Below are 13,279 nucleotides of genomic sequence, written 5' to 3'. Positions count from 1 at the left end.
GAACATAAGAGAAGCATTTTGTTAATACTGATAAATAGAACCTGAACAGACTTGGCCACATTGGATGATACTTGGTCTCTGGTGAGAACTATGAATTCAAAAGGCAAATCTTGGAAACAAAATTTTAGCCAAATTTAATTATTGAAATTTAGAATGACAGAAATATTGGCAAGATCGCAGTAGTATTTCCTCAGCATACTGTGCACACAGCAGTCTTGTTTTTGCTGAGTGGTTGAGGAGAGCTAGGCAAAACTAAGAGCACAAGTTTTCTTATACTGCTAAAGGCTGGAAAGGATCTAACACTGATACGTATGACTGAACTTAACCGAAAGATTTTTCAGCTTTGAAAACAGTAGTGGTTAGAGAATCCTTTCTGAGGAGGCTTTTTCCTTAGTTCCTCTGACATTTCCCAAATCTTTCAGTGGTACTGCTAAAAATCTTTGTGCTGTGCCATTGACTGTGACTTAGAAACTTGAGTATCTGTACCTTAGAGTTATCTATGGTGGGTGCTTGGTGTTTCAAAAGGAGACAGGGGATTAAGGAGAATTCAGGGAACAAGAGGAGGAGCATTTTCTCTGAATGTCAGCATCACATGTCCATTACAGGCTCCGATATGCAACCAGTCAGTTAATGTCAGTCTTGGTGGGTGAAAAGCAGAGGAGAGTCTTAAAGAATAGACAGATACACATTCAGTGTTACCAGTTGATCCATTCCAGGATTCCAAGAGTGATAAACTCCAGATTCTTCAAAGGACAAAGGATGCAATTCGTACTATTCAGCAAAAAAAGGGAATAGCTTAGCAGGGAAGGGCAGGAGAAGATTCTAAAAAACCTCCAAACAACAACAGTAACAATAACACCCAAAACTCCCAAATAAACAAAATCCCCCAAAGGAAAACTCCCAACAACAACCAACTCAAATTGTTCTGAATTACTGTGTCCTGAATAATAGATGTTGTTTTTTTACAATAGCACTAATGAGGTCTCACTGAGATTGGCTTTTATGTCTTGAGGCCAGCCCTCTGTAGAAAGTTGGAACAAACTTCTCAAAAGATTTTAAAATGTGAATATTTTGAGAGGCAATCAAACAAGTATTATTAAAGTGGACTGGAGGAGGAAGGACTGAGATGTGTTTGGGTTTTTTCTTCACACCCATTCCTTGCAGTAGAGCTGTCAGAACTGCTCCAATAGTATTTTGTGTCATTATCTTTAAATATTTCTGATTTGAAGTAAAAGAAGATTGATAGGTGCACAGTCTGACTTTCATTCAGTTTCATCTTCCGTCTCTTGAGATGAAGGGACTGCATAAACCACTAAAGCTGTGCTTTCCAACATGGCATGGAGAAAACTGTGCTTTTCCTGGTGCATTTATATGTCTGTATTCAGTAACAAGAGTGAGAACAAACTGCAGAAAAACAAGATGAGCACAGCATGTTTTTTCAGGGTTGCTGTGCTATGGGGGATGGAAAAGTCCTTCAGCAAAGATGTCTAGTGTGTCACAGGAACTGAGGTAACAAACCTGCTGAGAGCATCAAGTGGAACAGGTCAGTTAGTACTGACCTCCTGGCAAAGCTGGAGGTGGGAAGAGGGCTTTGGATAATTGGAATAAAGCCTAAAGAAAATGAGGACCTGTCTGCCCCTGGCATGGAACTTTGCACTTGCTGACAAATGCCCTAAGGTAAAAACTGAGTTTGTTTCTTGCCTCTTACCCATGCAGCTCGCCTGCCATTTTCCATTCGAATCCTCCTGGAAGCAGCGATCCGCAACTGTGATGAGTTCCTAGTGAAAAAAGGAGATGTTGAGAATATTCTCAACTGGAAAGTGATGCAACACAAGAATGTTGAAGTACCATTTAAGCCTGCAAGAGTTATTCTGCAAGACTTCACGTGAGTCTGATGATCTCCAAAGCAAGGAGGAGGGTCTTTTGAGTGCAACAATGCTCAGCTTGGGGTGGACGGGTGAGCTGAGGGAAAGAATAGCACTTGGAGAGGCAAACACTCAGAATAAGAGCATTGAAAAAAACTTTTCTGAGATCAAGAAGTAAATATCTTCACAAAACTTCAAAACGGGGGAAGAAAATGATATTGATAAATTGCATGCAATTGAGGAAGTTCAGTGTTTAGAAGTTATTCTTTGTCTATTTTCTCTCTCTCTCTCTGTCTCTCTCACATTTTTTGTTTGTTTTTTGTTCGGTTGGTTTTGTTCCTCAGGGGTTCTTGCTTTCAATTTTCTACCTATTTCAGTTCTCATTTATAACCCACATAATTTCTTCCTCTTCTAAATCTGTGTTATTATAAATATATTTTTAAAGACTTATCTGCTCTTGAAAAAATTAGCATATTATTTTTCCCAGAAATGCAAATTGAGATTCCTACCTAATGGACTCTAAAACAGGAGCCTGTTACAGCAGTGAGTCCTCAGATGTCAGTAATAATCATATAATAGTCCCTGTTCAATGTGGAAATTCAATTTTCAGGTGGAACAATAGCATTTAATTGTTCTAATAAAACATTTGACTTCCAAGTCTACTCACTGTTCTAGGTATCTTTGTCCTCTGTCTTTATAAAATATTTTAGTACATCCATGGTAAGCCCAGTGCAACTACGCTGCCAGTTGATTTTCTTCCTCAATGGTAGAGTGTCTTAGCTGTCATAATCTCTGTTATGCATTTTCTCAGCAGTTTTCAAAGTGCTAGAGACCCAGTATAGCTCAACTTAAAGACATTACAAAAAATTGGCAAAACTTCAAATTAAAGAAGTGCTCATTTCCTAGCTATTTTTCATCTACTAGCTGTTGTTAATGTTTTGAAAAACTGGAGCAGAGAGGAAGCTGAACTTCCAAGCAAACGTTGTTCCTTCTGTTAGTGCTCTTCTTTCTTGCCCCTTACTCCTGCTGAGTTTTAAAAATGTGCCTATAACTTTGCAGAGCAACTGCATTCCTGGAAAATGAGCTCTTGGACAGGCCTCTGAGGACCTTTTTGAAAAAGGCAGCTTTGGCAACTTTCCAAAAGCCATGCAACAATTACATTCAGGTTGTCCTGGTTTAGAATTATCTAACTTCCTAGTTAGGATTATTCTGTATTTATCTTTAGTTGTTCTAAGACTGTAGAAGGATATTGTGTCTGTTCCATATTAATTGTAATTGTAATAATATTCATAAGTTGACAAAATAATTCTTCTTCTGTTTTCTCCTACCCTCCCCTCAAATTCCCATAGGTAAAATAACACAGAATTTCCTATTTTTCTCACAAAAAGCTTATCCTGGAATGTCAAACTGCTGAATATCAATTAATTGTGTCCAGTTTAGATAATGTGGATCCTTTTTCCTGTTTATTTTTTTGGTAATTATTCAAGATTTTCAAGGTAAAATTCAGTAGGAACCAAAAAGCCTTTTACTGCTGTTGTTGCATGGTTTCTGATATTAAAAAAAATTGTAATAACTTCCTTATGGTCAGAGTTAAAAACATAAACCCTTACTGCTTTGGGATGCTCTTACAGAAATGTAGTTTTTTCAGTGGGTTGCTCATTGATGCCAGGTCCTTAAGAGCACATCAGAGAACTCTTTTTGTTTTAGCACCCAGCAAAATCAGATAGGTAAGTAAGAGGGTTTTCCAAGTTGGTTGAAGATATTATGGTAGAATATACCTCAGTAGAAAACTGAGAATGTGTGGGCAGAGAAGCATCAGAAGCTGTGTTAAAAGAAATATTGAAAAGTGTACGATCTCTTAGACCTAAGTTAAGTGTTGAAATTCCAGAAGTTCTGGTTGCTACTCATTATTTGCTTACACTGAAAATGGAATACAGTTTGCTTTGTATGTGACACTAGCTGTCTGTTCTGTATCTCAGGACTGGGGTTTTTTTTTGGTTTTTTTTCTCTTTTCCAAATTGTTTCACCATGCCTATTTTGTTTCTGTTGCAGTGGGGTGCCTGCTGTGGTTGACTTTGCTGCAATGCGTGATGCTGTGAAGAAACTTGGTGGGGACCCTGAAAAAATAAATCCTATCTGTCCTGCTGATCTCGTGATAGATCACTCCATCCAGGTGGATTTTAACAGACAGTAAGAATAAAAAAATCACTCTTTAACTTCTTAATGGTAGTAAGTCAATTGAATCTAGGTACTGGTCATCAAGGTAGTTCTACTGGTTAGCATTTGTACTACAATATACATATATTAGCATACAATGCTAACATACTGGTAGCATTTGTACTACAACATTCCAAATACTAGAAAATTTTAAAGTTAGACTGTTGTATCGGCTGTGGTGAGTTGGGGGGAGAATTTTCTCTATCTGTGGTGTATCTATCAGCTGCAAAAGCCTGTACTAAACTGTTGATAGAAACAGACTCATTCCAGGCCTGAGTTTATTGTACTTTAATAATGCTATTATTGTTAATCGCTCAGAAATGACATTTTTTTTCCCTAGTACACTTTTTTGACCCTATAGGGGTTTTTAAGAAAGGAAATGTTCTCATTCATCCTTTCTTCCTCACTTTTCTAAGAATAGAGGTGATCTACACTAGGCTCAGTTCTGAAGAACTGCTTTCTGCTTCAGTGCTTCCAAGCAAAAGAGCATGAGGTGCTGCTTACTATGGCCCTCATGAGTTCTGGAAAGGCTGTTAAATGCTCAGCATGATGAGGACAAAGATAAAAAGATGTACTAGGATTCACTAGACCTACAGTGAAATAAAAGACCTCTGTATACAGGCCCTTCTGCCCTCCAAGGTACATAAATATGGGCCTGCTGAACTAATCTTCCAAAGAGATCCTGCAATCGCATGTTTTATGGTGCTTTCCTTACAGCTTGTAGATTTTTGGTATGCAGTTACAAATCATGATTTTTTGTCACAGTCTTATTTTATTTCTGTTAACCTCAAAAGCATATGCAAGAAAATAGAGATTTTTCTCTCATATAGAGAACATTGGTCAGATTTACGCTTCAGTTCTTTCAAACTCTGCAGACCCAAGTTAGGCAGCTGATTGAAGTGAAGAATTTGTTAACACTGTTTTGAAACACAGGGTCTTCAGACACTACTCTATCATAGTGACCACAAATGTGGAAGTTGCAGGACAGTTGTGTTCCAGTTTCCTTTACTGCCTTGCTGATTCCTTCTGGTTTTGGTGTTGGAAAAGTCACATTTCATTAACATGCAGTGTTGCTTTTCCCAGGCTACAGTATTTAAGGCTGCCAAATGCAGATTAGTATTCACATTTGAAACGGAGTTCAGGTGTTATCTCTTAAGATTTCCTAAATCCTTTTAATTGGTTGCCTGTAGTGATATTAAAATGGTGCAATGGATCAGCATTCACATTAGCTAATAAATCTTCTTTTCTTTCAACCTTTGACTAGATATAAAATTCACGTGGTAATTTTGGTTCTGACAGCTGATAATTTTCATTTGCAGGCCAGACAGCTTGCAAAAAAATCAGGATCTGGAATTTGAAAGGAACAAAGAAAGATTTGAATTCTTAAAGGTATCGACAAAAATAATCTTATTTGCATGGAATAAAGTTCAGTGAATGAAAGTTCTTCCAGTGCTCATGTTGAAAATATTTTACTTTAATTTCTTTTGTTTCAGTGGGGCTCTCAAGCTTTTACAAACTTGAGGATTATTCCGCCGGGCTCTGGGATCATCCACCAAGTGAACCTGGAGTACTTGGCAAGAGTGGTGATGGATCAGGATGGCTACTACTATCCAGACAGTGTGGTTGGCACTGACTCACACACCACCATGATAGATGGCTTGGGGGTGCTTGGCTGGGGTATGTACAGCAGTGTATTGTGAGCAGTCTCCTGGCTCAGGGAGCTGTGGTTTGGGCTCTGGTGAGTTGATCCTGGTTGGCAGATCACCCCCACCCAGTCACTTCCTCCCTCCTCCTGCTAGCACAATGGGGAAGAGGACTGTTAGTCCAAATGCAAGATTAAAGTAATGGCTAGAGAGAAACACAGTTTAGGTGAAGAGGTGTGAGTGCAGGGAAAGGAAATGAAAGAAGTGATGTAAAGGCAGTCAGTCGCCAAAGCCCAGCCAGTTCCTGGGCAGTGGCCACTTTGGAAAGCCCACCTCCCCGACTGGGGATGAGCCTGATGTTTTATGGCATGGAATGTCTCATTGTTCAGCTCTCTTCAGCTCTCCTGGCTGTACCTCTCACAGTGTTTTTCCCACCCCAGGTTGCTGAGGGGCAGGGTGAAAAGCAAAGAGCATCGATGCTGTGTAAGGACTGCTTAGCAATAGCTAAAATTCTGGTGTGCTATCAACACTGGTTTGGTCACAAATCTAAAACATGGCCGTGTATGGGCTGCTGTGAAGAAAAGTGGTTTTTGTGCCAGCTAGACACACTTACATAGCCTAACCCCAAATGCAAGTAACCTGATAAGGCTTCTTATATGACTTTGTAACTAAGCTCCCCTTTCTGATAACTGCCTCAGATGATTCTGCTACACGTGTTATTGGCTTTGTTTGGGTTTTTTTATATATTCTTTTCCATTCTGCATTTAAATGACAAGGAAGTAGAAAACGAAAATATTAAAAAAGAGAATTGAAGTATCACTGACCATCCAATTTTTCTTGTGTCACTTTGCTACTTTGAAAGTGTTGGATTATCCAAAAAGTACTGCAGATACAAATCTGTTAGGTGGAAGTACTGAAAATTAAATCTGAATTACTAAATTATTGGAGAGGATATTATGTAAAACATAGCTGTGATGCTCTAATACCAGTTCTCTGCACAATATTTGCTACAGGAATAGGTATAAATAATTTATTTTTCCTTGTAGTGGTGAATGGAAGTGCTTGAATTATTGAATAAATAGGTAACTATGGAGTGGAAGTATTTGTAGTCGTCCCATACAGTAGCAAAGACTTCAACTGAGCCTTTGTTTTCCTGTGATATAGTGATAGGAGCACTACTGAAGCAGCTGTTGTACAAATATGAAACACACTATGTTTTTTAAAGAGTATTTGTTAGCTGTTCATGAATGTGCTTGAGCACCACATATGGTAGGACTTTCTGATTTTAATGACCCACCTCTTGTACTGCAGCAGTATTGGTTGTGTGAAATTTTCTGAATCAAGGGTGAAAGAGTTTCTGGCTTAGAATACAAAGGTAAACAACTTCAATGCATCTAAAGCATGACACCTTTGGGATTAGGCACATCTCTTATTCTATATTTGGTTACAGCATATGCATGGAGCCATCGTTTAGATGAAGTTGTAGCAGTAAAAGCTGTTTGGAAAAGTGTAGCTCTTAGCTGTCACCCTGTTTTTTTAAGAATTTCTAAGCCTTATGATGTTTACATTCTTGTAGTGAACTTTCTCACACACTTTCTGTAAATAACTCCTTGTCTTGCATTCCTTTATGGAAGAAGAGAGAGTTGATGGACTGTTGGTTTGACCAGTGTCATTGGAGAGGTGGCACTGCCACCCTCCAATCCACTGTCACTTTTAGAAAACTATAAATGTTGAAGTCCGAAAATAAACTTCCCTTTTTTCTTCACCTTCACCTTGAGAACAGCGGTGTGAGCTTGTGTTTTTTCGTGTCCTATAGTGACACTTAGCTTCAGTTTTTCTCCAGAATATGGAAAGTATGGCTGGACAGAGTCTATAGCATATGGGCTTAAATTCTTGCATATTCTTGGATCCAGCATTTTTTCCAGGGGCTGGTGATGTTGAACTTGGTTCGTGACTGTCAGTGGTAGCCAGTCAGTTATTTCAATTTACTTAAATGTAAATTGAATTATTCAACATCCAGTGAAAGGAGCCACATGATTTGTTCTGTCACAGCATTATCTTCTAAATTAACAGATGTATATAACTGCTTGATGGCTTGGCTGCTTAATGCTAAGTTGCTAGATAATAAACATCATGGCTTTGTTATTTTGCATATGACTATGACATCTTGATATGCCACCTTAATAAATTAGCAATATTAAGTAGTAGCTGGAATTCTGATAGTGGAGGTGTGCTTATGCAACAGTTTCCACCTACACATTCCTAAACCCTGCTGAAACATAGTGGACATAAGGGAAAATATTTCTGTCTTAACAAGTACCTTTTATGTTAGCATTCTTTAGTAACATTTCTTTCTTTCAAAATAATTTCTGATTTTTTGTTTGGTGACCAGCAATCATGGTCTGCATATGTTTCACTCACAGCACATATTCAGTGCCATGTCAGTGGTTCTTGGTTTGTTGCATTACATATTTAAGATATTAAGTAAAAATTTTACATCTGTTCTTGTAAAAGCCAATCATCCTTAGATTCACATAGTATCCCATTTAATGGCTTAGGAACAAGGATGAAAATATGAAACTAAATGAAATTTAAAAGCCCAACCTTGCAGGAACAGCAGCGAGATGAGGTATGCCTCTTAGCAGAAGACTCAGACTGTATGGTTTCTCTCCCCTTTCACACCTTAAATAGAGCACTCATCAGGCAATTGACTTCACAAGTTTATCTCTGATATGTTAATATCTTTCTGAACAGTCACATTTTGTCTTCCTGTTGTGTGCAGGTGTGGGTGGCATTGAAGCAGAAGCAGTGATGTTGGGACAGCCGATCAGCATGGTGCTTCCTGAGGTGGTTGGCTATAAGCTGGTAGGAAACCCTCAGCCGCTGGTGACATCCACTGACATTGTGCTCACCATTACCAAGGTAAATTATCAAGATTTGATATTTTGATGTTACTGCTGAGAGATAAACACATTCTGTAGGACAGAGCTGCTGTACAGAATGTGTAAGAACCCTACGTGTGCTTCCAGGTAGCCATTTTGAATTTTTAAAAACCTTTACCACTTTCTGTGGATTGGATTCAGCTCATTAAGGACATTTTTTAGGCAAATCCGTTTCCCAGAACCCACACAAAATATATGTTGGGGTATTTTGGAATTCAGTAGTGTTTTGGAGCAACACTTTTTCCTCTGCCTCAAAAGAACCCTGATGACTTGTTTTTTGAGGTCACTACTTAAAATTAGGCAATACAAAAGCTGGAAACCAGACAGTAAGCATTGCAGTCTTATTTCTTTCATGTGCAGGTGTTTGACTCTTGTCATATATTTATAACATGCTTACTCACTCTGTGCATTGTCACTGAATTAAGAGTATTACTGGGTCAGCATTAGTGTTGTTGGAAGTCAGAAATCTGGTGCAGAAATTCATCATGGAATACTGTCTACAGAGAGACCTTCAAAAGCGAAAAGGCAACACTTTTTCATAATTTTATTCAAATGTTGTGTGTGTTCACATGTACTTGTGCAGTTGGTTTTCCCTATTTTTCTATCTTCCTGGGTTTGCTGTGTGAAAACTCCCCACGCAGTTCTCTTTCCTCTTAGAACGTCATGTTGAGAAAAAGACAATTGCAAGGCCCTCTAGTTTAAATGAAAGGAAGAGCAAGTTTTCAAAGAAATATGGTCCTATGTTGTATCTTATTTTTGAAACTTTACATCTCTATGTCCTCATATTCATGAATTATTTTAGAAAAAACTTCTTGGTTTCAAATGGCTGTAGAAATCCTCACAAGAGATTTCTGAGTCAAAAGCAGGATTTCATAACAGACATGCTCATGTCTTTTGAAACATAGCAATGACACAGGCACTGTATTTTTATAACAGCATCTTCGCCAAGTTGGAGTAGTGGGTAAATTTGTGGAGTTTTTTGGTCCTGGTGTTGCCCAGCTGTCGATTGCTGACCGAGCCACCATTGCCAATATGTGTCCAGAGTATGGAGCAACAGCTGCCTATTTTCCAGTGGATGATATTAGCATTGGGTACCTGGTACAAACTGGTGAGTATAAGAAGAGACTGTAAGTTAAGGGGCAATTGAAAGGATGCCAGGTCTATATGACATTAGCAGTGGAATTGAATCAGGTGAAGCCTTCTGAGCTTCAGTTCATTTTTTTCTTGGTATTTACTTATTGAGACTAGTTTTTGCAATTAGGATGCATGTTTAGGAAGAGCTGAGTGTTGGACTTATGGCAGACTGGCAAAAACCTGAGCCTAGATTGTCCAGATGACAAAAATAGGAAACTAAGATTTTGTTCTGCAAAAGCCACTTAGTGTGTGCAATCAGTTTGTTTTTAGTGGATCTCTAATATTTGTCTTGAAAGAGTCTTGTAGTGCTATTGACAGCATGCCTGTTATGCACTTTTTTTGCTCTATTCTGTCAGATGATGATTCCTGAATTTAACTTGTATTTTGGTTTTGCTGTATCTGGCTTTCATTTTAGGCCGTGACAAAGAAAAGGTTATGTGCACAAAAAGGTATCTTGAGGCTGTGGGAATGCTAAGAGATTTCACGAACTCTTCTCAGGATCCGGACTTCACACAGGTTAGAAATTACTCTGTTTTCTGGCTCCTTGCTTTATGCCCTGTCCTATTTTATTGCGACAATTGTCTGTTTTTCACAGAAACTAAGAAATAGTCAAGGGATTCCTTGGCTTTTGCTTTGGTCTGCACAGCTGTCTTTTTTTAAGGCCCAGTGGAGTGAGACAGCTGGCTCTTCAGGTGTGAAAACTTGGATGTAGGTATAGATTGGCTCTCAGTTGACCTCCAGCTGGTGCAGATTCTTTCAGTTCTGTTCAATGGAGCTTTGAGAAGGCCTTCCAGACTGAAGGTACACTGAATTGTAGCTGTGGAGATAATGTGGATGTTGTGTGTGTAAGCCCTGTATGCAGTTTTTTTCTGTTCAGTCAGTTGTTTTACAGTGTGAATCAGGACCCTTAGAAACCCTCTGTGGTAACCACAAAGCACACAGCTAATTTTCTGTGCAAGAAAATTAGGATCTTACTCTGTGTCCAGGAAAGTCAAGAATATTTCTGGTTTTCTCTACTGTAAAATTTTATGTTGCAACTTGTATTCGGGTCTGCATGATTATTCAAAAATCTTAGTAGATTTGGAAGGATGTAGCACCTTACGGAAACAAAGTGGGAGGATGGGTGAGGAGTAGATGAATAGTCTGCTTTGTTTTGTATCAGTTCCAGTATCTCTTCACATGATTTTTTTAACCTGCTTCTAGCATGTGAAAAGACAAATTAAAAAATAATTTATAATGCTTAGATGCTTTAGTTACATTGGGTTTTTCAATAACTTCAGTACTTTTGATAGCCATACCTGTGAGCTGGCAGTGTCTAAAATTAGAAGTGTTTCTTTTCTTCTACTCTTCCCATTCTCAAGTGTTTTCAATAATTTCTGCAAATAACAATATGCAGACTTAGCATTGATTCAACCAGCAGAGGTAAGCATACCTATGGCTTACCTGGCTTCAACTTATCAGGCAGTGCCCAACCACTCTCTGTTTATCTTACTTGAACAGGTTGTTGAGTTGGATCTCCATACTGTTGTGCCTTGCTGCAGTGGACCAAAAAGACCTCAGGACAAAGTTGCTGTGTCAGATATGAAAAAGGACTTTGAGACTTGTCTGGGAGCCAAGGTAGGGAGTAGGAACATTTGGGCAAACAAACTAATTCGTGCTTCTAAAAGCTGTCTGGTGTTCAGGAACTACATTATGGGGTCGTGTATTGTTTGTTTGCCTACTGAAAAATAAATGAGGATATTTGACTGCAGTTTTGGAGGTGAGACAAGCAACAGGTAGTTTAAAATTGTGATGTTGCTTCTCTTGCATGAAGATGTTCATGCCCTATTGGAGTAGTATTTCTTTCTGATCTTAGGTCTAACATGATTTTGACATAGACTAGAGATTTCTGAACTCTGCCACAATAGGGGGTTGTTAATAGAGGGGACAAAATACCTGCTGCACTGAGTTCTGAGATAACTACCCACCTCTTTAGCTCTCCAAGCATTCCAAGCAGGTTATGCCCTGAATCCACGATGTAATTTTGCACTAAATATTGAATTTGTTCAGCAGAGCAGAACTGCATGTGTCTCTGTGACTCTTGGATGGTGGTGGTAAAGACAGAAAACAATGACTACATTCTGCATCATCCAGTCAAAAGTGGTCATTGAAAGAGGAGCTGGATTTATATTTGAATGAATATTCCTGGATACTTAAGTTTTCTAAATCAGTTTGAATCTTTACCTGATACAGTAACCACCCTTGTTAAAGGCACTACAGAACTCCAGTGATGTAAAAGAAACATAAACTACAGCAGTTCCCCATAATTCTTGGTTTGTTACATTTTCCAAACTCCTTTAGGTGATCTTATACTTTCAGATCTCTAAATGTAATTTTTCATTACATGAACAGTGCCTACTTGGTCTTTGCTCTTTTTTATTTTTTCCAACTGTCAGACCTTTGCCTCTCAAATCAACTCCTGGTTTATCAAGCTGTTTGATAATCCTGGCTTAAAAATTTTACATGTTATGCTAAAATCTCAGGAACAGATTGTGTGCTAAGACTATGTGTGATCGGGAATCTGTAAGATCTGTAACAGGAGTAAGAAGCATCTGAGAAATTCAAAGAAGGGTATATTCATGCAGGAAGAAAATACAAATATATTTTTCTGCAAGGACTGCCTGTTTTACCAGTAAACAGAGAAGAGGAGAATCTCCAGCAAAAAAAAATTTTGTCCATAATTTTGGTTGACTAGAGATGCAAGCCTTCACAATCAGACCTAAAAGCACAAGCATGGATGTGACTAACAGATGCTTTTCATTCCTGAAAAAACAGCCCATACTAATGTTCAGTCAAAATGTTTATATTAACCACTCATTTTGATTCTTACTTTCTCCTCCTACAGCAAGGATTCAAGGGATTCCAGATTGCACCAGACCGACACAACAGCATAATGAAATTTAATTTTGAGGGCCATGACTTCGAGCTTGCTCACGGTTCAGTAGTGATTGCTGCCATTACAAGCTGTACAAACACCAGTAATCCCTCAGTTATGTTGGGTGCAGGTAAGCTGATTGGCCCAATGTGCAGTAGTTTCTCTGTGGCTCTGAAAGTGTGTCCTAAAGTCAGCAACAACACGGACATAATTCAAGGTATGCAGTGCTGGTTTTGTCATTTGGAGTGTTAAAACTGAGCTTAGTTTCTAAGGATAGTGAAGGACTTGTGGAAGTGGTAGTTAGAAATATAAGTTGACAAAAATGTATTCTTCCTGCACTGTCTTTTCTACAAGGCAAGCAACACTTTTGATACTTTTCCAAATGCACAGAAGCTGATATACAGAGATAAGAAGAGGCTGTTGCCAGAAGAGGCACAGTGCAGAATGATCTTCTGGGGTGCTCTGAAGGTGCTCTGATCTGTTATCAGAGTGAAAAACACACATTTAGCTAGCGGTTGTCCTCTAAAGCTGTTACGAGAGTCTGGAGGCATGGTAGGTGTGAGG

At 38.7% G+C, this 13,279-nt stretch overlaps 1 protein-coding gene across 2 annotated transcripts in view; it reads left to right on the top strand.

Annotated features, from left to right (window-relative positions):
- The window catches only part of ACO1 (aconitase 1), a 54,656-nt gene that overhangs the window by 28,511 nt on the left and 12,866 nt on the right, over window positions 1-13,279 (top strand). For both annotated transcript variants that reach the window (XM_005492687.4, XM_074533079.1), the window contains exons 3-11: window positions 1,717-1,885; window positions 3,918-4,055; window positions 5,402-5,471; window positions 5,576-5,759; window positions 8,508-8,647; window positions 9,604-9,775; window positions 10,217-10,317; window positions 11,302-11,418; window positions 12,686-12,845. In XM_005492687.4, coding sequence (XP_005492744.1) covers window positions 1,717-1,885; window positions 3,918-4,055; window positions 5,402-5,471; window positions 5,576-5,759; window positions 8,508-8,647; window positions 9,604-9,775; window positions 10,217-10,317; window positions 11,302-11,418; window positions 12,686-12,845 — 1,251 coding nt within the window. The remainder of the gene's footprint in view (window positions 1-1,716; window positions 1,886-3,917; window positions 4,056-5,401; window positions 5,472-5,575; window positions 5,760-8,507; window positions 8,648-9,603; window positions 9,776-10,216; window positions 10,318-11,301; window positions 11,419-12,685; window positions 12,846-13,279) is intronic.

The sequence above is a fragment of the Zonotrichia albicollis genome, chromosome Z, assembly GCF_047830755.1.
Source record: "Zonotrichia albicollis isolate bZonAlb1 chromosome Z, bZonAlb1.hap1, whole genome shotgun sequence".
Taxonomy (NCBI): domain Eukaryota; kingdom Metazoa; phylum Chordata; class Aves; order Passeriformes; family Passerellidae; genus Zonotrichia; species Zonotrichia albicollis.
The sequence above is the reverse complement of the archived record's forward strand: the minus strand, read 5'-3'. Positions and strand labels throughout refer to the sequence as shown.